The 23,122-nt window shown below is 44.6% G+C and overlaps 1 protein-coding gene across 3 annotated transcripts in view; it reads right to left on the reverse strand.

The window, feature by feature from the left end:
- Positions 1-21,611, reverse strand: part of ITGA6 (integrin subunit alpha 6) — a 61,570-nt gene extending 39,959 nt beyond the window's left edge. The window contains exon 1 of one of the 3 annotated variants that reach the window (XM_050968985.1): positions 21,247-21,611. In XM_050968985.1, coding sequence (XP_050824942.1) covers positions 21,247-21,410 — 164 coding nt within the window. In that variant the 5' untranslated portion in view covers positions 21,411-21,611. The remainder of the gene's footprint in view (positions 1-21,246) is intronic. The other 2 variants (XM_050968983.1, XM_050968982.1) reach the window with 2 other exon arrangements.
- Positions 21,612-23,122: the final 1,511 nt, after the last annotated feature.

Here is a 23,122-nt window from a genome sequence, read left to right on the forward strand (position 1 = left end):
TGTAAATAATTCTATATTAAAGGCATTTATGAACAATTTGACTTAGAAGATGGCAACAGTCCATAACCATGAAGAGATCACAGGGAGAAAGTCAAGTGGGAAACATTCTGTGTACGGTCAGAGCAGATTGTGCCAGAAGTTAATGAGAGATTTGCATTGACCTCAGTAGGAACAGGATTGGCCCTGTGCGTGTGAAAGCACTGTTCCAACCCATTCTAAGACATATCATTAGAGGCATCTATCTCCAAGTGAGCACTGTCCCTAGAAATGTCTTGACTGTTGTTGGCTTTTTAAAAATGAAGGTAGACAGCTCAACCTACACAACATTGCTAAAACAAGCTGGTCAATACAACACAGAAGTTTTATTTGAAATGTTAGTGTCACAGACACCATCTCTGCTTTATGATTGGATTCAACTCTCAGAAGTGATGAAACCAAACAGTACAGGTCACTGCCTACATACCTAGTGCAGTCTATTCTTCTCTCTGTACACTTGCATAATTCCTGTTAACATGCATATGAGTTATATGGCATATCATCAAGAGATCAGCCCTCCTTCCCCCGCTCAACACCCAATATCTCCCAAAATCCAACAGGTGTTTATGTTAGTGCAGAACTGCTTTGTGACACTTTCTACAAGGATAAACACCATTTACGGTTTGTACCAATGGGTATGTTTAGGTCATTAATACGTGACATCCTCCCTAGAGTACAGGGGACTGTACTAGAAGACCCTCACGGTCCTCTCCAGTACTATGATTCTATGACTCCATTGGTGTATTTTCAAATTATCAGTGTAAAGATGCTTCCCAGATACATCACTAACCTGTTTTCTAAAGCCCTGGTGTTTAAAGGATTGTGGTTTTCATGGCTCTCCCAAAAGTGCAGATTGTGTCATAGGGAATGGGAGAAGAAATGGATAGCACCAGAAGGGGCAGGGTAAGTAACCACTAAGCAAAACTAGGGAAGGCAACCTAGCCTCTGTTCTGGTGCATAGGAAGGGTCAACCCCAATGATTCTGTGCCCAAATAAAGTAATTGGAAAAACAAATGCTCCACCTTCACACTCATTCAAAAAGCCTATTGCATATGGATTTTAAGGATCTTTTGCAGATCTCCACTCTTACCCAAAAACCCCTCAATGCCAAATGGCCGGAAGGTTACAAGAATATCCTGCTTCTGACATGTACATTCTGGTTCACCAAAGAATGTCACGTGAGGTCTTAAATGAAAGCCAGGGCCATTGGTCATTAACATAGTCTGTGAAAGGCATATACAAATACTAGGTAAGGAGATATGTATGTATACTGAAGATATGTTCTTACATTCTGTATCACAGCAGAAGTGGGGAAACAGGTTGCCTATGAGACAAGGGATGTTTACTCACCTGCCTGTCTGTTGGCTTGTAAATTCAGTATAGTGAGCTAACACAGGGCGGCAGAGGCACGTTGGCCCCTTCCGGGAGCGGGGTGGCCACGTGGTGCACTACTGGCTGGCAGGGTCGGGGGGTGGCCCAGCTCATGATTGGGAGGAGGTGCTGATGTGCGTGAGTGGGGTTGGGGTAGGCAGGGACCCTGCCTTAGACCTGCTGTGCCACCGATCAGGAGCTGCCCGAGGTAAGTGCCCCCCGGCAGAAGCCAGCACCCTATGCCCCCTCCTACAACCCAACCCCTGCCCTGAACCCCATCCCAGAGCCAGCACTCCATACCCTCTCCTGCACCAGCCCTGACCCTCCTCTCAGATCCCTTATCCCCTTCTACACCCCAGCACTGCCCCAACCCAGAGCCCCCTCCTGCACCCAAACTCCCTCCCAGCGCTTGCACTCCTCACCCCCTCCCACACCCTACCCTCCGACCCAGGCTCAGCACAGAGCCCCCTCCCACACTGCAAACCCCTCAGCCCCAGCCCAGAACCCGCACCCCCTCCCAAACCCCAACTTCTGCCCCAGCCCAGTGAAAGTGAGGGAGAGCAAGCAGGGGATGGAGTGGGTGTGGCTTTGGGGAAGGGGCAGGGCAGATCCTGGATTGCCCTTAAATTCAAAAAGTGATCTTGGGCATAAAACAGCTGGAGACCACTGATCAACAGTAACAAGTTTGATTGCCATCCATTAGGTTAAATATTAAGTGTTTCATACTCAAAGAGCAGGGACCTGGTAGCTATAGTATTTTGGCACAAACTATATTTTTCTGGCAAACTACAAAGATGAACTCTTGAACCAAACAAATCCTTTTAAAATGCATGTTTCCATTTCCTATGTGCAGTTCTATCTGTCTGACTTTGCAACAGGGTAGCCATTGTTCAAGAAGCACGGGGTGGGAGTGGGGGGGGAGGAGAAAGGAGGTGCTGCATTTTACATCAAGAATCTAAACACTTGTTCTGATGTCCAGAAGGAGGTGAGATGCAGACCAGCTGAAAGTCTCTGGGTAAAGATAAAAGGGGTAGGGATCTATTACATAATGGTAGACATTATTACAGACCACCAAATGAGAAAGAGAATGAGAGGTTTCTAGAACAGAAACATTCAAACACAAGAACTGGTAGTACTGGGAGAGTTAAACTTTTTCACACCTTTTGGGTGAAGTTCTGGGAGCGAATGTGTTTAAGTACTTGGTAGTCTGGATGGCACCCTGAGCAGCCAGCCAGTGTGGTCCAAAACTCAGAAACGGATGTCAGACAGAAGGTCTGTACCCTGAGAGTGTGCCTTCAGAGCCCTAGATTATGGGCAGTGGCTTGACTCCAGGAGCTTGAAACATACGAGGAATCCAGAGTAGCAGAGGTGTAGATTTCCCTCAAGAAATCTTAGGGTACGTCCAGACTACCCCGCCGTATCGGCGGGTTAAAATCGATTGCTCAGGGATCGATATATCGCGTCTAATCTAGACGCGATATATCGATCCCCGAGCGCGCTTATATCGATTCCGGAACTCCATCAACCCCAACGGAGTTCTGGAATCGACATGGAGAGCCGCGGACATCGATCCCGCACCGTCTGGACGGGTGAGTAATTCGATCTTAGATATTCGACTTCAGCTACGTTATTCACGTAGCTGAAGTTGCGTATCTAAGATCGATTTCCCCCCCCTAGTCTGGACGAGCCCTTAGAGAGTAGCTTGAAGGAGGCACTGGAATCTGTGCCAGTAGGTAACTCTGCAAGCAATCCCACTGAAATGAAGTCAACAATATTATGAGCTGTATTTGTCGAAGAGAACCTAGTGATTAGGTTTGTCCTGCTATTGCATTTCATTTTTCTAATGACCATGATTTCACAAGCTCCATACTTCTTATCTGCCAGAAACATGCTGTAACTAGACTCACTTTCAATTACCTAAAATATCCTGAAAAGTCTGAACTTGTCAGTTATAGCTCTTGTTTTTGCATCAGCTTTTCTTCATACACTCTACAAAAGGCATCTCTCTTTCAACTAAGAGCCTTATAAAATAAAATGCAACACCCATGTACATAATGTACCGTGCTGCTTTTCTGAAGTGTGCACCCAGAAGGGCAGTCATTAGAATATGGAAAAGGCCGGTTTGCACTACTTTCCCAAAAGCAATTTGAAAAAGCTTAAAACAGCTAGTTGCTGGATATATTATATTCTCATGTGCACAGAAAGCTTTATTAGTTATGTTCTGATCACCCAGTCTATGCACATTCACTATGAAAATGAACTATTGATTTTTCTCTATTGATTTAACCCCTTACCCAACTCCACAACTGTATTCACAGTTCTGGGTTTTGGAGTCTCTGTGAAGCAAATCTTAGCAGCTGGGAAGATAAATTTCAGTTCTAAAACCATATACTGCTGGCATTGTCCAGATGAATCTCTCACTATAGGCTTTGATAGCACTCTTTGGCCAAATATGGGTGAGCACCCAAATTGCTGTCAGACTGTGACTTAGGCCTTGTTTACAGCTAAAATTTAGGCTGACTTAGCTACATCGCTCAGGGGTGTGAAAAATTTCAGCCTTGTGCAGAGTAGTTAGGTTGACTGAACCACTGTAGAAACAGGATGAGGGAAGAATTTTTTCCACTGATAGAAGAACTTTTCCATCAACCTAGCTACTTTTCCCAAAGGTGTGAATTTACTACCATGACAAAAACACCACTTCCATCCTATAGATGCTACTTTTATGACTTTTCTCAAACATTGGCAAACAGTTTGTGCCCCTTATAAATATTAACTCAGCAGCAAATAGTCCCTTCTGAATATCTTATTGGTAACACTATATATAGTTGCCAAAGTCAAGTCAACATACACAAAAGACAACAATATGACTCCAGTTATAAAACCATCATGGCCCTCAGTTAACTGCAGATTACAGGACAAAAAAGGTTACTATCAAAAATTCAAATACGTTTGTAGGATTTTAATATGAAAATTTTTCTTTCTACCGCAGTAAAAACTTTTCCTTAAATTCCGAGCCTAATCAAAAAGGAAATGTGATATTAAATAAGTCATCCAAAAAGATACAATTTATTCAAATAAACTAAAAACGCAGATAGTCACCTCACTTGGAAGCGCACCAATCTGTTAAAATGTTTTATAGCAGTACAGACCATAGTTCAAAAGGAGTTGTATGTTTATTCAGATCACCCAAACAGCTTCTTTGGTTTAACTTCATACATACGTACAGAGTAGTATCAAGGAGGTAAACTGAAATTAACGAGATATTATTAAAAAGATACAGATCTCCCTCTTTCTCCACATGTGGACTGGACAGGGGAAACCTGCCATACTGTGTTACATTTTAGGGTGAGTAGGAACAGACAAACTGCATGGAGTTCAAGGTCTCAGAACAACTTACTTGTTCACAAAACTAACTGAAGATTGAGAGCTTAAGCCTCCAAAGTTAAAACCATTTCCTTATACACATAGTTTTCTTCCCTGCTTTTTTCTTTTCAGTCTGATTTAAGCAGAACATGAGGCAAACAACACTGGAGTCAAGTACAACTTTTGAGACCCTGATATTGCCTAACTTTCAGTCTGAAAGAATATGAGTTCTCCCATTTCTAGCTGGTAGAACTCAGTTGGAACTCGGCTGACAATCGCTAATGTTTCTTTGCTACATGTATGGGGAAAAAATATGTGAAAAGAAAATAAACTGATTGCTAATCAAATGTTTTGAGACATCACAGTCACAATCAACAAATGTCTCAGTCTCACCAAGTATGATGTGTGCATATGAAAATGTAACTTGGGCTTATGCAGTTACCCCTGTGCTCAAAATCCATCCAATATTACTCTCTGGTATGTATAAAAACATTATTTACTTCTGACAGCTTCAAATGAGTGCATTGTGTCATCTTCACCTAAGACTTGGCTCCCATAAATGGAGACTACGACTCACACCAAGTGAATATGGAGAAGTTTATAAGTGGGAGAACAGTGAGCAGTTTTCATCATATTTCACTGTAGAAAGCAAAGGCCAGATGCAGCCAGTAGGTTTAACGGTTACAAAACTTTAGCACCATACATAGTAGAACAGGGAAATAAAATTGTAACAGTGGTTCTTTATCAAGAATGGTAAAAAATAAACGGCTATGAAAATTGAACCCAGAAAGCCTCAGACTTGCTATCAACAACACCTGGTTGCCTAGTTTGGGTGTTCCCTGAATAAACATGCATTTTCTTTTGAACTTCAACCTGTGCTTGTGCTACTGTGCAAACATCGCTTACTTTCAAGCGCACTGCTGTATAAGTGTGATGCGACATTCAAAGGCTGAATGTTTTGTTTTGCTGTGCTGTGCATTTACAAGATATACTTTGTGGACCCAATTTTCAGAGGTATTGTGGACCCAAAATACCAAACGGAAGCCTATGGGAACTGCGGGCACTCAGCATTTCTGATAAAAATCAGGCCCTGACTCTTCATCAGTAGTTCAGATATTTACACAGCTATTATCCATTTTGGCACTCAAGTCCTACACAATGTAGAATGTTTTTCAGACTTGAGTCAGCAGATGAAGTTACAGAAAAGGTGGTTCATGATTACTTTGTCTTGGTATATCCTGGTATCTCAAAGATTCCTCATTTCCTTGAAAAAAGGATGTTAGAGCAAAAAGAAGTATACGAGCGTAGCTTACACAGTGGCGCTGGAACAATTTTTATAGTGGGGGTACTGAAACTGTAAACCCTGTATATGATGGAAAGAACTTCAAGCCAGGGGGTGCTTCCGCACCCACAGCATCCCTAGTTGCAGCTCCCCTGAGCTTAGAGGTTGCTGAGGAGCTTATTACTGACTGTAAAATACAGATTTCAGGTTTCCATGGTGTTTACTACAACCAGAGAAAGCATCTCATGGAGCATCTCTCATTGCTGATCCTGGGGACCTCCACCCTTTCTAATGATAATATCCCTATAGAAACTATAGCAATTGCTTACAGAGTAAAGTAATATTATGAACATGTATTTTTAGCTGTGATTTAGCAGTTGGAAACAAGAAAAAGAGCCAACACCATGCACAGAGCGCTGTACACGGACCACATCAGCAAGTGCTTTGTGAACCACGATTTGAGAACATATGCATCCGACGAAGTGGGTATTCACCCACGGAAGCTCATGCTCCAAAACGTCTGGTAATCTATAAGGTGCCACAGGATTCTTTGCTGCTTAATTTGAGAACCGTCGCTCTAAGATTCCTGAGCACTGTACAAGTACAGTCTCTTTCCATATATTTTACAGCAGAATACTTCTGAGTTGCTCATGAAAATAAAATGGCTAAATTGGATTCTTGTTTGCAAAGCAAGAATACCTGTACGGCAGCCTCTAAGAAGTACTGGGCACATATCGCTCTCACTTCTTAGATACAAGGGCATGTTCCATCTTATCACGAGTACCACACATCCTATGTTAAAACTGCAGAAGGGCTCTGAGCACAACACACAAGTTAAGATACCTGAAGCACCATTATTTTATAACCTTTTTAGGGGTGATAAAGGTCAAAGAGAACAGTCATTTAAAAGTGACAGACACAATCCACTAAGACGACGCTTCAAACAAATCTTTCTTTTTTCTAGGCTGGATTCTTATGCGGCTATTTACTGTAGAGCAGCTTGCTCGTGTATATCCGAAACAAACTACAATCATTTCATTTCTTAGAAATAAATACACCTCTACCCCAATACAACACGGCCTGATATAACACAAATTCGGATACAATGCGGTAAAGCAGTGCTCGGGGAGGGTGGGGCTGCGCACTCCGGTGAATCAAAGCATGTTCCATATAACTCAGTTTCACCTACAATGCATAAGATTTTTTGGCTCCCAAGGACAGCATTCTATCGAGGTAGAGGTATATATGCATTACTCATGAATTTCCCATATCGTTTTGTACAACTTGTTTCTTTCAAAATGTCCCTAAATATATTTGCATCTTAATACCCCAAGTCTTAGCAAGCACATTACCATAAGATGGTAACTTTATATCAAAATATATTTCACTGAAAAAAGTTAAACACAGCCTGTCCACTTGGTGTGGATCATTTTCGCTTGCTTGTTTTTAGAGTCCACTGACCTACTAGCGGGCTTTCCTTTAGCCTACTTTTATTCCCTTCCATCTCACCTTTCCAACCACTTTGTTTCTACCAGTCCTGGGATACAGATTTTTTTTCAGTTCCAACTTGATTTTGAAAAGTAAAAAAAAAAAGTGCCACAGAATAGATTTTAACAACAGTTATCCTACAGTGGATCTTGCTATTTCTATGAGCAATTTGCCAGATAACAGTCACATTTGGAGTGAAGCTTTGCTAGTTTAAGAAAAGAAAATTGGACTGGCGCACACACTGTGGCTGATGAAAGATTTACTTCTATAAAAACACCAGGCATCTAATCAATATACTGCTTTGGGAACTGTTCTGTTTTATTCTGTGAGATGGAGAAACCAGACAGCAATGAATTAGATCTGGAAACCAATCTCCTCTGTAATTAGCCTCACACGGAATACCATTTGTGGGAAGTCAGCCTACCTGCCCTGTTTCTGAATGACAAGTTATTTGCCTTACTTAAAAATCAAGGTTAGTTGTTTTTTTTTTAAAGTGTTGCATGCAGCGTTTTAATCTGCTCAGCTATTTCTATGACAAATATTTTGTGCATGTCACTTAATCTCAATTTCCCACATTTTCCCTCTCTCTAAAAGGGAGTAACAACCACCACTACAAATTGCTTTTAGATCATCAGACGAAAGATGCTATACCAGTTGTTTTTTTTAAAGACTGTTTATTACCAAAACAGATTTCTAACAAACTTTAGATAATATATGACTTTTTCCCCCACTTTGATAACCCCATTACGCAAATTTACAATGGCCCTAACCTATTACAAATTCAATCCATCAAATAAGCCTGATCAAATCAACTTTATCTGAAGCTTCTACTGAAATAGCTAATTAAAAGCTAATTAAGACTGTCTGTCATAACTCCCATGCAAGGACTTTTTTCTACTTGGGCATCATGATTGGAAGAAAAGGGTGAATTAGGGCTTGTCTGCATACAAAAACTGTACCACTTACCCTCCCAAGAGGGGTGCAGATATATCTGAATAAAGGTGTATATAGCTTATCCTGTACGGATATAAGGCCACCTTAATATCAATCAGTATAACTCCATCCACACTAGTGGTTGCAACTAGGTAACTGCAGTACAAAATAAAAAATCCCCCTGCTAACCATAATAGTTAAATTGGTTTAAAAAAAAAAAACTGAGCATGGAAAAGAAGCAACTCTTCCTAATAAAAACCTGACATGCAATTGCAACAATGTGGAAATTCCTTCAATCTCCAAGATTACTGCTACATACCACCCACTTTGTTTCACCACCATCGATCTGCGTCTTCATCTCAAGCCTCAAAACGCTGTTATTCCTTCTGCAGAGGCCAGTCTAAAAGTTTCTTCCTCAGCATATTTACGAGAGAAGAACTGAGATTGTGAGCAGAAGGTTTCTCCAAATATAAATAGGACGTTTTAAGACTCCAATATCTAGAACACTAGACGGTACAATGCTCTTTCAAATGCTACTCTTATGGAGGGGTTTCTAAATCTAAATGGCATGTTTGTCCCAAGCTCTGCTCCTTTGAAGCAATACAGCACACAGCATTGTGGGCCCTGTTTTATGCACAAGACATGCTTCTGAAGGCACTTCTTTAAACCTCTTCATCTTGACACACATATGCTCTATGCTCTCTCTTTCTACCTTTCTTCAGCTGACTGGGTCATAGTTTCACTCTAAAAAGCAGTACACATCTTCTTGTGCCAGTCCATGAGATTAATGCTGCAACTGGTGTTTATGAAGCTGTTTGTCAGCTGAAGCTTTCAGGGTTGTGATTCTGCACAGAGCCTCAATTCTTAGCTCCAAGCACCATTTCTGTACAGACTGGAATGAGAGAAAAACACACAAATAGCAGGTATGCCACAGCCAACATCACTCCTTTGGTTTCAGTTTTCATTTGAACAATGAGGGCTGGGGACAGAGTCTTCTTCAGTTCTTCCCTCCTCAGACTTTTGATGATAACAGTCATGCTCTTCAGATAAACTTTATCCCTTCCCACTGACATCTAGGATTCTCAGTCTGGAAGGTACCAGATGTTTTACTTATTAAGATGGATGTGTTAAGTACCATGATCCCTTTGGACAAAAGAATGATTCATCAATAGCTTCACTGAAGACATGAGGTTTACAGTTTAAGTAGGCAGCACGACTGTGTTGTGTGTCTGACTACATGGCAGAGGTCTGCCCATCTGTCTGTGCATGTCTATATCAGCCTAGTCTGGAAGAAAGGAGCAGAATAGCTGTATTATTGTTCAGCCCTTTCTTTTTCCATTAACTTCTGTGCATAGTTCTTGGACTGGATTTAAGTTCAATGATTTTTATAATTTACCACCTTTGCTCAAGGATAGAATGAACATTTGACAAAAAGAATTCTTTTCCCTCTGTCCTCTACCTGTACATTCAAATATTAATTTAAATTGAACAAGGACAACTGCCTTCTCCCTCTTCCCCCAGTTCAAGGTCTGCCTTTGTTTGCACTGACTATGTACAATTTTTGTTCTGTTTGCACTGGCCTGGCCTACCCTCACCTTCAGTCTGAGAATATGCAAGATTAGTTTTTAGTTCCGATTTCTTTCCTATTTCTAAGACATTTTTAATACTGTACTCTGATCACATCAGAATTGACTAAGCTAGCCATATACGGCGTTCAGAAGGTTGATTTATATACTATCATATTATTTAATAAAAACTGTCTTGAATACTAAACTATAATCACAAATTCACCCCTTTCAGAAAGGGTGAGTGCAATAAAAGGGAAGGGTAAGAACTTAAAAGCAATTTTGGTAAAAAGAACAGTTATATTTAGGCTTGGCTGAATTCAATTTTTATAATTAACAGATAAATTTTAAAAATAAATATTGACTTTTTCTGTTATCTGTTTAAATTCTCATGGTTGTATGAAATTGCAAAGGAGGTCAATGACAGCAGACACTGAGATTGAAAAATATAAAGCTTTATAACCTTTTAAAATAAAAATTGTCAGCATCCTGTGTCAAAATATATGGATTAAATATCCTTAAATCAAACTCAAATTAGTTCTCCAGCAACATTTTTTTCCACTTTACCTACTGGTACATTTCAATCACCATGGATGGAAAAACTGTGCATTGGTTTGGTGCATGCAGTGTTTATTGACGTTTACTAATAAAAATCTAATCCTTCCAAGCCTAGTTATATTATAAAGATGTTCTTACAAAGGCTGCCACATCCATGTTTTCTGCACACAGTAATCTCAGCTTGCAGAACATTGTTAGTTATTGTTCTAAACACAATGTTATTGTTCCAACCTAATGAGAGACTAATAGAGCTGCCTAAGACTTTTTAAAATCAGAAAGATGCAGGCTATCAACCCATACTACTACTAATTAGCTCATCATCTCTGCCATCTGCATATATCCTCTTTTCAGAGAGTCAAGGCCAGATTCAACCCCCATATAAACTACTGAAACTCCATCAAAGAAAATGGAATGGCATGGGCTCACATTAGGACTGTATTTGACCCTCAGCCTCAACATACTTAAAGATGAAAATATGTTAAACCAAGCAGAGTGATTGGCTGTGTGCATCTTCCAATAGTTAAAAAAAAGTTTTACAACCTTTAATTGTAGCTGCTGATATAACTTGTTTTTTGCAAGTTGGAGACTATTTATCATCATTATGCACACTGGGCGAAGTCCTACAGTCCTTCCTCAGGCAAAACTCCTCCTGAAGTCAAGGGAACAAAGCAATGCATTTTTTTTATTTGATCCTAATATTTAGCAATGCTGTTTTAAAAGACATTGTGCTAAAGAATTATGTCACCATGTTCTCTTGCTTAGTTAGAGTGGGTACAGTCTGAGGTCTTGCCTACGCTTAAAAGTTTTACTGCTTTAACTTTACTCACACAGTTGAAGCAGCAATATCCCTCTACTGTAGAAGCAGTTTTATCAGCATAAGAGTGTTCATACCTGCACATCTTATTCCAATTCAGCAAAGCAAAATAAGCTACAGATGTACAAAGCACCTTATACCGATACAACTGCATCCACTCTAGGGCTTTTACCAGCATAACTATTTCAGCAAAATAAATAAATAAATAAAATCAAACCCCTTACCAGTAGAACTACACTGTAAAACTTTTTGAGCATAAAACTAAGCCTGAGGGCTTGTCTACATCAGAAAGTTGCAGCGCTGGTGAGGGAGTTACAGCGCTGCAACTTTGAAGGTGTACACATCTGCAGGGCACCACCAGCGCTGCAACTCCCTGTTTGCAGCGCTGGCCGTACTCCCGTTTTGTCTCGGGTGTAGAGGATCCAGCGCTGGTGATCCAGCGCTGGTAATCCAATGTAGACACTTACCAGCGCTTTTCTTGACCTCCGTGGAAGGAGGAAGCCTCTGGTAATCAAGCTGGTCTCCTTTCCCGGTTTGCTCTCTCGTTCCCGGAGCCCAGAGCAAGCAGGTCTCCTTCCCTGCGGTTTGCTGGGTGGCTCCGGGAACGAGAGAGCAAACCGCGGCGAAGCGGGTCTCCTTTCCCGGTTTGCTCTCTCGTTCCCGGAGCCCAGAGCAAGCAGGTCTCCTTCCCTGCGGTTTGCTGGGTGGCTCCGGGAACGCGAGAGCAAACCGCGGCGAAGCGGGTCTCCTTTCCCGGTTTGCTCTCTCGTTCCCGGAGCCCCGAGCAAGCAGGTCTCCTTCCCTGCGGTTTGCTGGGTGGCTCCGGGAACGCGAGAGCAAACCGCGGCGAATCGGGTCTCCTTTCCCGGTTTGCTCTCGCGTTCCCGGAGCCCAGAGCAAGCAGGTCTCCTTCCCTGCGGTTTGCTGGGTGGCTCCGGGAACGCGAGAGCAAACCGCGGCGAAGCGGGTCTCCTTTCCCGGTTTGCTCTCGCGTTCCCGGAGCCCAGAGCAAGCAGGTCTCCTTCCCTGCGGTTTGCTGGGTGGCTCCGGGAACGCGAGAGCAAACCGCGGCGAAGCGGGTCTCCTTTCCCGGTTTGCTCTCTCGTTCCCGGAGCCCAGAGCAAGCAGGTCTCCTTCCCTGCGGTTTGCTGGGTGGCTCCGGGAACGCGAGAGCAAACCGCGGCGAAGCGGGTCTCCTTTCCCGGTTTGCTCTCTCGTTCCCGGAGCCCAGAGCAAGCAGGTCTCCTTCCCTGCGGTTTGCTGGGTGGCTCCGGGAACGAGAGAGCAAACCGCGGCGAAGCGGGTCTCCTTTCCCGGTTTGCTCTCTCGTTCCCGGAGCCCAGAGCAAGCAGGTCTCCTTCCCTGCGGTTTGCTGGGTGGCTCCGGGAACGCGAGAGCAAACCGCGGCGAAGCGGGTCTCCTTTCCCGGTTTGCTCTCTCGTTCCCAGAGCCCAGAGCAAGCAGGTCTCCTTCCCTGCGGTTTGCTGGGTGGCTCCGGGAACGCGAGAGCAAACCGCGGCGAAGCGGGTCTCCTTTCCCGGTTTGCTCTCTCGTTCCCGGAGCCCCGAGCAAGCAGGTCTCCTTCCCTGCGGTTTGCTGGGTGGCTCCGGGAACGCGAGAGCAAACCGCGGCGAAGCGGGTCTCCTTTCCCGGTTTGCTCTCTCGTTCCCAGAGCCCAGAGCAAGCAGGTCTCCTTCCCTGCGGTTTGCTGGGTGGCTCCGGGAACGAGAGAGCAAACCGCGGCGAAGCGGGTCTCCTTTCCCGGTTTGCTCTCTCGTTCCCGGAGCCCAGAGCAAGCAGGTCTCCTTCCCTGCGGTTTGCTGGGTGGCTCCGGGAACGAGAGAGCAAACCGCGGCGAAGCGGGTCTCCTTTCCCGGTTTGCTCTCGCGTTCCCGGAACCCCCCTTGAAGCCGCCCAACAGCGCTGCAGTGTGGCCACATCTAACACCACTTGCAGCGCTGGTTGCTGTAAGTGTGGCCACTCTGCAGCGCTGGCCCTATACAGCTGTACTAATACAGCTGTAACAACCAGCGCTGCAAAACTTTAGATGTAGACATGGCCTGAGAAAGGGACTGCAATGAATAGCTTCATTGAGATCATGAATGGGTTGCTTATTCCAAGATTCCAATGTTACATTGTTTAAACATTCTCCACTGAAAAATGACAAGTTCTACAATTCATAGTATAGTAGGTGCATGTGTTTGCAGAAATACATTGTTGCAGTGTTATCCTCCTCAATCTTTTGACATAATTCAGCCTCCCTTTTGCCTTGAGGCTCTCAAGATGCTCTAGGCTTCAGTGGCTCTCTCAAGAGGACAAAGTTGTGCCAATTAGAGAATCAGTTTTTAAACTAAAAATTAAACTTAAATAACTGGAGATGTGATTCTAAACCAGTTTGGTAATAGCCCTGTGTGAACACTTATTTTTGGTTTAATAATTGCTTGTTTCAATTTAGATTAAACCAGTTCCTGGTCAATTTAAACTAAACTGAAGTAAGCTTGATTTAAACAAAAATAAGAGTGTCCACACAGCCTTTTATCCCAGGTTAACTATATCACTTTTTTTAAGTCACATCTTTGTAAAACCAGGGCAACTTTTTAGTTTAGATGAGCCCAGAGACCCCATTTGCTCCCAGTTCTCCTACATCTCTGACCACTCTTTCAACCTCTCCTTTAGTGGGAGATGATCCTCCACCTATTGCTGTCAATGTCCTTCAGAGTTCTGTCCTTGGACTCTGAAATCTCTCCTCCTCCATCTGTTGTAATAGGAATGGGAGTTAATAGTGACCCCTTTCTCATGACAGGAGTAGTAACCTTTTGCAACCCATGTCAAGAGACTGGACCAGGTAATGGGAATGGTGGTAAGAGATTGCTTTCTATCTGCAGGACACTTATTACAGCATATAGTTCCTTATCATCAAATGTCCCTTGAGATGAGCCATACGCAAATCAAATGCAGAAGAAAAAAAATCTGAGCTCTTTATCTTTCCTTGCAAAACCTCCCTTTCTCCTCCACTGGTGAAAATTCCACAATTCTCCCTGCCACTTAGGCTAACAAACCAAATTGCTTTCAATTCCCTCTCTTTCTCCCATCACACTGATCTCAATTACTTTTACTTTTCCTTCTATATCATCTCCAAAATCTGTCCTTTCTTCCCTATTGCTAGCACCAGGCCCTAATGCTCTCACACCTCAACTTCCACACCCTATTTCTCCTCTCCAGCTTCTCTGACACTCATCTTGCCCCCGCTATTCTGTCCAGAATGCAGCTACACGATCACACATAAAGGCGGGAAAGAATCCTTTTGATTAGGTTACCCAAGTATAGGATGCAGGGAGAGAACAAGTGTATGTCTACACTATAAGCACTACAGCAGCAGTGCTGCAGCTACATTGTAGCATAGACACTACAATGACAGAACGGGTTTTTCTAATCACGCTAGTAAATCCATCACCTCTAGAGGTAGGTCAATGAAAGAATTCTTCTATCAACCCAGCGGGTTCTACACTGGGACTTAGGTCAGCTTAACTGTGTCTCTCAGGGGTTTGGATTTTTCATGTCCCTAAGCAACATAGCTAGATTGACCTAAGTGTTATGCGTAGAAGGGGCACAAGCACAGGCGCCAGCTTTCAATTGTCCCAGGGATGCTCAACCCCAGGCCCCAACCTACTCCACCAAAATCCCACCCCCAGCCTGCCTCTTCCCACCCTGACTCTGCCCCCACTCCGCTTCTTCCCGCCCCCTCCTACAAGCGCATCCTGTCCCTGCTCCCCCCTCTCCCTCCCAACACCTCCTGCACACCATGGTACAGCTGACTGTGGTGGATGGGAGGCGCCAGGGGTGTAGGGGAGGGATCTTGACTTCCAGTGGATGCTAAGCACCCATTCATTTTTTCCCATGGATTCTCCAACCCTGGAGCACCCACAGAGTCAGCATCTACGGGCAAAAGGACAAAATCCAAAGGATCAGAGCAAAGGGATCACTCACCAACAACACTGGAAGAACAGTCAGCAGTAGGAGAATCAAGAAAGCATAGAGTCTACTCTAACGGCAAAATTTTCAAAACCACTGACATGACCAGGGAACTTAAGTCATATTTTCAAAAGAGATATAGGCGTGACGAGCCAGATTAACAAAAGTATTTATGTGCCTAAAGATTGGGGCCTGATTTAAAACTTACGTTGACATAATTACAGCACTCAGGGTACGTCTTCACTACCCGCCGTATCGGCAGGTAGCAATCGATTGCTCGGGGATCGATATATTGCATCTCATCTAGACGCGATATATCGATCCCCGAACGTGCTTATATCGATTCCATAACTCCGCCAACCCGAACGGAGTTGCAGAATCGACTGGGGGAGCCGCGGACATCGATCCCGTGCCATGAGGACGGTGAGTAATTCGATCTTAAATACTTCGACTTCAGCTATGTTATTCACGTAGCTGAAGTTGCATATCTAAGATCAATTTTCCCCTGTAGTGTAGACCAGCCCAAAGTGTGAAAAATCCATGGACCTACATACTGTTACTCAACACTGACAGAAAAAACCATTTCCATCAGTATAGACTGCATCTACACCGTTGAGTTACAGCAGCATAGCCACAATGCCACAGCTATGCCGCTATGGTGCCCATGGTGGAGACATGGCCTCAGATAGGCAGTGATATTTACAAAGGTGCCGAAGGGTATGTCTACATCTACAATTTTGCAGCGCTGGTTGTTACAGCTGTATAGGGCCAGCGCTGCAGAGTGGCCACACTTACAGCAACCAGCGCTGCAAGTGGTGTTAGATGTGGCCATGCTGCAGCGCTGTTGCACACCACGGGGAAGGAGACCTGCTTGGAGGGGGGGTCAGGGAACGCCAGAGCACACCGCGGGGAAGGAGACCTGCTTGGAGGGGCGGTCGGGGAATGCCAGAGCACACTGCGGGGAGGGAGACCTGCTTGGAGGGGGGGGTCGGGGAACGCCAGAGCACACCGCGGGGAAGGAGACCTGCTTGGAGCGGGGGTCGGGGAACGCCAGAGCACACCGCGGTGCTGGAGACCTGCTTGGAGCGGGGGTCGGGGAACGCCAGAGCACACCGCGGGGAAGGAGACCTGCTTGGAGCGGGGGTCGGGGAACGCCAGAGCACACCGCGGGGAAGGAGACCTGCTTGGAGGGCAGTGGAGTTTGCTTGATTACCAGAGAGGCTTCCTCAGGTATGCTGGGATACCTGCTTATTCCACGGAGGTCAACAAAAACGCTGGTGAGTGTCTACACCTGATGACCGGCGCTGGTGATCCAGCGCTGGATCCTCTACACCCGAGGCACAACCGGGTGTACGGCCAGCGCTGCAAACAGGGAGTTGCAGCGCTGGTAATGGCCTGCAGGTGTGTACACATCCTAAGTTGCAGCGCTGTAACCCCCTCACCAGCACTGCAACTTTGTAGTGTAGAGAAGGCCTAAGTGAGTTAGGTTCCTAATTCCATTGATTTCAGAGATCTGGACTTTGCTCTCCATCCACACAGTTTAACTTTCATCTAGGTCCTCAACATCCTGAAACTTGACTAATGCCATCTCCTCCTTTCTTGACAAAATGTTATCCCTTTAAATCTATTCAAAACACTAATTTCATTGGGGCTACTCTTGCACGTAAAGTTACGCACAGGCTTAAAGGCTCCTACGATTGGCAGTCTAAATCACAACATTCAGGCTGACACTTTCAATCTGTGTGACTTTGCAAAGAACTAAATCAAAAGTAACTCCATGGCAGTCAACATGAATTGTGACGTTTTACTCTTATCTACAAATATCATTATAAAGTACATACAAATTCCTTGTTTTATAAATATATTTTTTTAACCATTAAATTAACTCTAGGAATATATATCCATTGCATCCCGTGAATGAGGAAAAGGATGATCAAAAGCAAATGCTGTGCTATATTAAAGGCAACTGCCCTTAGCCCTTTATCTCAGTAACACTTCTTCAGACTTCTCCAGCCCTCATTCTACTGATTTTAACAATTCTCACTCTGACTCAAACGCTGCCAGTAGGAAATGAAAATCATTTATCTTAAAAAACCTCATCAAACAAGGGGCAGGAGGAGGAAGAGATTAAGGAAATGTAACCGAGATAACTGTAGTTGCCTTTAATGAAAGGTAGTTTGCTTTTATCACCCTTTTCATCATTCACAGGCTGAAATGGGTAATATATTCCTAGATTCAAATGACGATGCCTGAGGCTTCTTTATTTGCTGCTTGGTGGTGGTTGGGTTGGTTTGTGGTTTGTTCGGTTTTTGTTGGGGGTTTTGTTTGTTTGGATCTTGTAGCAAAAAATAAAAACAATTACCTGGCATGAGACATATGTATCCAGTTTTGATTTTATAAGGTTTTTCAGCTTAGAATGAGGGCCCATGCCAGAAGATGTCACAGCTGTGTATAAAACTACCTTTACAAAAGAGCTGAAAAACATGCTGAAAAGGAGAAATATAGCTGGGGATTCACAAGTATTCCACCACCACTGCCCTCTCACCATGGCCTTATTCTCAGCTGTGACAGTGAAAGAGAGTCATTTTTACCAACATATGGGCTCAATTTCTGTCAACTTCTCTCCCACAGGTTGGCCTACCTCCCTGGAATACCTGGACAGTAGACACAACTTGTCCTGCCTATAACCAGTCGCGATGTTTGGCATAGCTTCCATTAGTATCAGTACCCAGTAGGCATTCCAAATAGGAATTATGAAAGTGAATGCCATTAATTTTGCAAACATAAGATCAAGTCTGGAAGTCCTCATTTAGAATTTCTCAGGGTTTGTTTCCCCCCCCCCACTTCTCAGCAGAACCTCCATCAATGTCAATTAAATTTTTATCTAAGTAAGGGCTGAGTAAAAACAGGTTCAGATTCTGATGTCAGTTACACCACCAGTTCAATGGGTTACATCAGAAATTGGACCTGAGTGAGGAGTTCAGGATTTGACCCACGGACAAAACACTTTTCCTGCCCCAGACAGTATAAAAAATGTAAAACCTCTGGAAGGCAATATCATCATCATCTTGTAAGGGTCTCTATCTATCCTAATCTGGTCTCCATTACTGTTTGAGCACCACACAATCTTTCACTTCCGATTTATCCTCACAACAGCCCTGTGAGGTAGGGAAGTGCTATATCCTCATTTGATTTGCTCACAGTCACACAAGAAATCTGCAGCTAAGCAGAGAACAGAACCCAGGCTTCCTTAGTTCCAGGCTAGTATTCTAAATTACTGGACCATCCTTCTTGATTCTACATTTGGGAGAGTCAGATTGAGGGAAAAAAAGTCGTCAAAATGTCTTTACATACCCAAAGTACCTAGCAGCCTCTGAATGTAGCACCCAGTTTGGTTTGTCATCTTTTAGAATTTTGTTTTTTTCCTTTTCATGAACGTTTAGATCCAGAAAGCCATGTCAAAGTTGAAAGAATCTATGGGTTTTCTCCATCCACAGATTTGGATTGCTCTCAGGTACGGAGAAGGCAATTTCATGCTAATCATTTTTAAGACATTTCAGTTAAATTTCACAGATTCAAAGAGTATTGTGACTGCCCTCCAAGGGATTATTAGTAATCCATGAATGACTGCAATTGTCCCTGCACATCCTGATACACTTACTAGCAGCACTGACAATACCATGGGTTTCTAATAAACTTTAAGATACTCCTTTTACTGAGAAAAAGTAAAATGAGACAAGCTTTCAAGAATCACATGCATAAGCTGTCACATAGGGCCATGATGTATGAATCTAAAAAAGGCAATTTTGGGGGTTCAGATATTCATTCTTTAGCACTGGAGTAGTTTATATCCTCAATAACTATGGAATTCTTATAGCTCAGGATTTAAGCCCATGCAACCTCCCTGGAATCAATGTATAGGGTGCAAGTCAGGGCAGAATGTGGCCCTGGAGGTTTTAAGTAAGGTTATCAGGTAACTTTCTTGCTGGCTTCACTTCTCCTCTTATGCACTATGGATTCTCCTTGGACTCCATGCTCTTCTTTTCTAATTAAAATAAAATTTTAATTTTGGTCTTTCATAAACCCTCACATAGTATTATATCACCCATAGACATCATATACAGTAAAATCTGTAAATGTGCTCAGGTTTAGAGAGACAAGGTGGGTGAAGTAATATCTTTTATTTGACCAATTTCACACAGGACCAAATACTTCTGCATTCAGTTACTACATGGGCCTCCCTGAAGCCATATAAAGGAACAGTTTTATTTTGCTATTGGGTCTTCCATGAACAATGCCTTTATCATCATGATTACATTGGCAACACTGGATTTATTTGCCCAGCCCTTCCTGAAGGAGCTCACCTCTGTAGTGTGGAACAGGTTCAGTCTTGAACACCAGTGATTTTATTGCAGAAATACACACACATATATCATCACTTGGATTGCTTTTGATCCAGTCATCATGCAAGTCAGAGAGAACCTAGGATGATTATTTTAACTCAAAAATTCAAATCACGTATTATTAGTAGCAGCCGACTTCATCTCAGGACAATGTCTAGACTAACTCCTACATCAGCAAAGAGCATGGATCAGCATTTTGTGATTATGCAGCAAGAGTACAGCTTATCAGTAGGGTTATAATATAAAGTGATCTGCACAAATGGGAGCAGATTTAAAAATCAACGGTAAATACTGATGATGTAAAACTAAAGATTTACTAATATGCATCAGTTTCATCATTTGCTTGAGTCTGCTTTTCCCTAAGAGGAGTGAGTACACTTGCTTTGCTGAGCACTTCATTCTGATGCCGCTGCTGCTGGCCTGATTTGGGAACACTGAAGTCCTTTGGGGGCAAGGTCCTTTTGTTGTCATACGCCCCTCGGAATTCTTTGTTCGCAGTGACCAAGAATGCAAGGTCAGTATTTTCCACCAGGCTCACACGTCGCTCTGCAGTTTTGCTGTTCCCCCGAAGAAACCTCTTTAGTTTAAATCATTATGACATGAAACAACTGTGAGGTTCTCAGCTAGCCATTTATGACGGAGCTCCCCCTTGGCTGCTGCACAAGTGCACACCAGCACAGAGATTCTGGTTTGCCCCTTGCTTTTTAAACAATCAAGCTCAGCTCAGACATTTTGATTTAAACCAATGAGAATACACAGTAGGTCCTGTCGGCGGCAACTCGGTTTCCCCTGCTCTGAAAAGCATCTGGTGTCCTCATCTACACAACTTTTGCTAACAGGTGGTTGTTCCGCCCGTTAAATTAAAAGTCTCTTTTTCGTGCCCTGCAAGCAGAAGCCAGGGCAGGTCCGCGCCCAAAGAGCCGCACGCACCTCGCGGAGAGCTCGCAACACGGGGAGTCCGTCCCCCCCGCAGCGCCGCCGCCAGCTTCCCAAACCCCAACCGGTGCTGCCGCCCGAGCAGCGGCCTCCCGCCCAGCAGCTTTAGTAACCGCTGACTTCGCCCGGGCCGCGGCAGCTGCCAATACCCCCGAACCCAAGCGCACAGGACGGAAGGGGAGCGGGAGAGGGGACGCGCTGCAGCGCCGCTAACCCGCTCCCACCTGCAGGGCTCGCCCGTGGACTAGCCCCCCCCCCCGCCCGCAGCTCCACACAGCTCAGCCGGGGAGCAGGCGGCGGAGTTTGCCAAGGTCCGGCCCCGGGCGGGGACCCCCAGGCGGCGGGGCTGGGCGCAGCCAGTAGTGGCACCGGCTCGGCAGCCTGGCGGCGCCGTTGGCTCCTTTCCTCCTGCTCGCCCAGGAGCCTGCCCGGGGAGGGGGCCCGGCCCGGCCCCGCAGCGGCAAAGTTTCTGTGCGGGGGGAGGGGGAAGCTCCTGCCCCGGGGCCGAGGGGGGGGGGCACTTACAGTCTCTTGTCCTCCGGCTGCAGCTGCCAGTGCATGGCCAGCGAGAAGCCGAACAGACTCCCCCGCTCCCCTTTCCGCAGGATCACATTGTCCGTGTCCAGGTTGAAGGCGGCGGCGAGCCAGGGGAAGAGGGACAGGTAGAGGAGCGTCTGCCCGGGGGCCATCTGCTCCCACGGCTCTGGCCTGCGACCGAGCGGGAACCTGCTGCTGCTGCTCTGTGCCCTTCGCCCGACTGCGGCTGGCGCGCCCCTCGCTGCCACCCGCTGAATGAGCCCGTTGTTCTCCTGAGACTCGCAGGCTTTGCACTGCGTGACGAAGAGAGGCGAGCCCCGCCTCCCCCAGCCACGCCGGGCCCCGGCCCTCAGCCTCGCCTAGCCCTGCCCTGCCCTGCCAATCTTCCAGCCCCTGAACAACACCACGAGGTCCTCCCGCACTGAAAGGCGCCACGGTAAGTAACCTCTGCAACCGTCCGGGATTTAGAGCCTATCCCAGCCCTGCAGCCTGCCCTGTCCCGACCAGCTACCCCAGCCTTGCACGATTCCCCGGGCAGTGTCTTGCTGTAGCACTCCGTAGCTCAGATGCTGCAATCAAGGGTCGCCTAGAAGGAACCTGCAGCTAGTTACTTATTCCTAGTACGTTATTCAGGATTCCAGTTCCTTATTCAAGGGTTCTAAAATTGAAATTGAGTAACTAACTGAGGTTCCAACACATGTAAGCGACAATAACTCCTAGCAGCAAAGAATCCTGTGGCACCTTATACTAACAGACGTTTTGGAGCATGAGCTTTCGTGGGTGAATACCCACTTCTTCAGATGTGAAGTCACCTCCTAGGTTACCCCAATCGTGTGTATTTGTGTCCATCAGACGTTTGGGAAAATAGAAATTAGAGTCGGGATAACACACTGCACAGAAATAAAGCTGTGTGTCAGAGAGTGATCTTCCCCAGGCTGTTCAGAGCCCTCTGACAGATGCAGAACATATGAGTTGGGGGTGACCCAAGAGATATTTTGTCATTTACATCTAGTCAAACCCCAGTTACTTATTCAAATTAAGAGTCCTTGAATAAGGAGCTGGGAATAAGTAACCAACATTAAACAAACATAAGGCAGCCCCAGCACATTGATTACACTCTCTTCTGGTGTCTTCTTGGTCCCCAAAGCCTAAAAACAATAGCACATGCTGCAAGCGGAATTCCACCAAGGCCATCTCCCAACAACACCAAGCTGTAAATTACCCAGTGGAAGATGATGGGTTGGAAAAAACCAAATATGCTTGACCGCAGAAAAGAAGTAAAGCATAAAATACTGAAAACTGATTTACTAATATGGAACATGTACCAGCAATAACAATAAATGTCCAATAGAAAATACAGTCCAGGTCATGAGACAGTGACTACATGGTCTGAAACATTTTCAAAAACCATTGCCTCTATTGAAGATGAAGAGCCAGTTCTGGACAGCAGCACCCGGAACATCAGCTGTTTCTAATGTTAACTTTACATATTCCCCAAAAGACAAACTAAAAAAGAAAACTACAAACAAAAATAAACCCACCACCAATGCTTTTCTGTATTGGTTCTTTTACTCCCTGTTGCAAAGCACACAGAAAAAAACTCTACATATACATAAGTCTTTTCTAAATTGTCTTCAGGGCACTGTAGCCTCAAACTTCCATAATATTTGAAGAGATCTGAGATTACCTAACTCCTAATCTATAGTTGTTACTAAATAGTCTGCATCTGAAGCATCCCATGTCATTTTATCTCATGCAAATCATATTACAAAACATCTGCAGGGATGTTTTGTAATGTACGTAACATACTGGAAGGTTAAAGAGTGTCAGCGGTGATTTTTAGTTCGTTTGCAGTTGACTTTTA

The sequence above is a fragment of the Gopherus flavomarginatus genome, chromosome 10, assembly GCF_025201925.1.
Source record: "Gopherus flavomarginatus isolate rGopFla2 chromosome 10, rGopFla2.mat.asm, whole genome shotgun sequence".
Taxonomy (NCBI): Eukaryota; Metazoa; Chordata; order Testudines; family Testudinidae; genus Gopherus; species Gopherus flavomarginatus.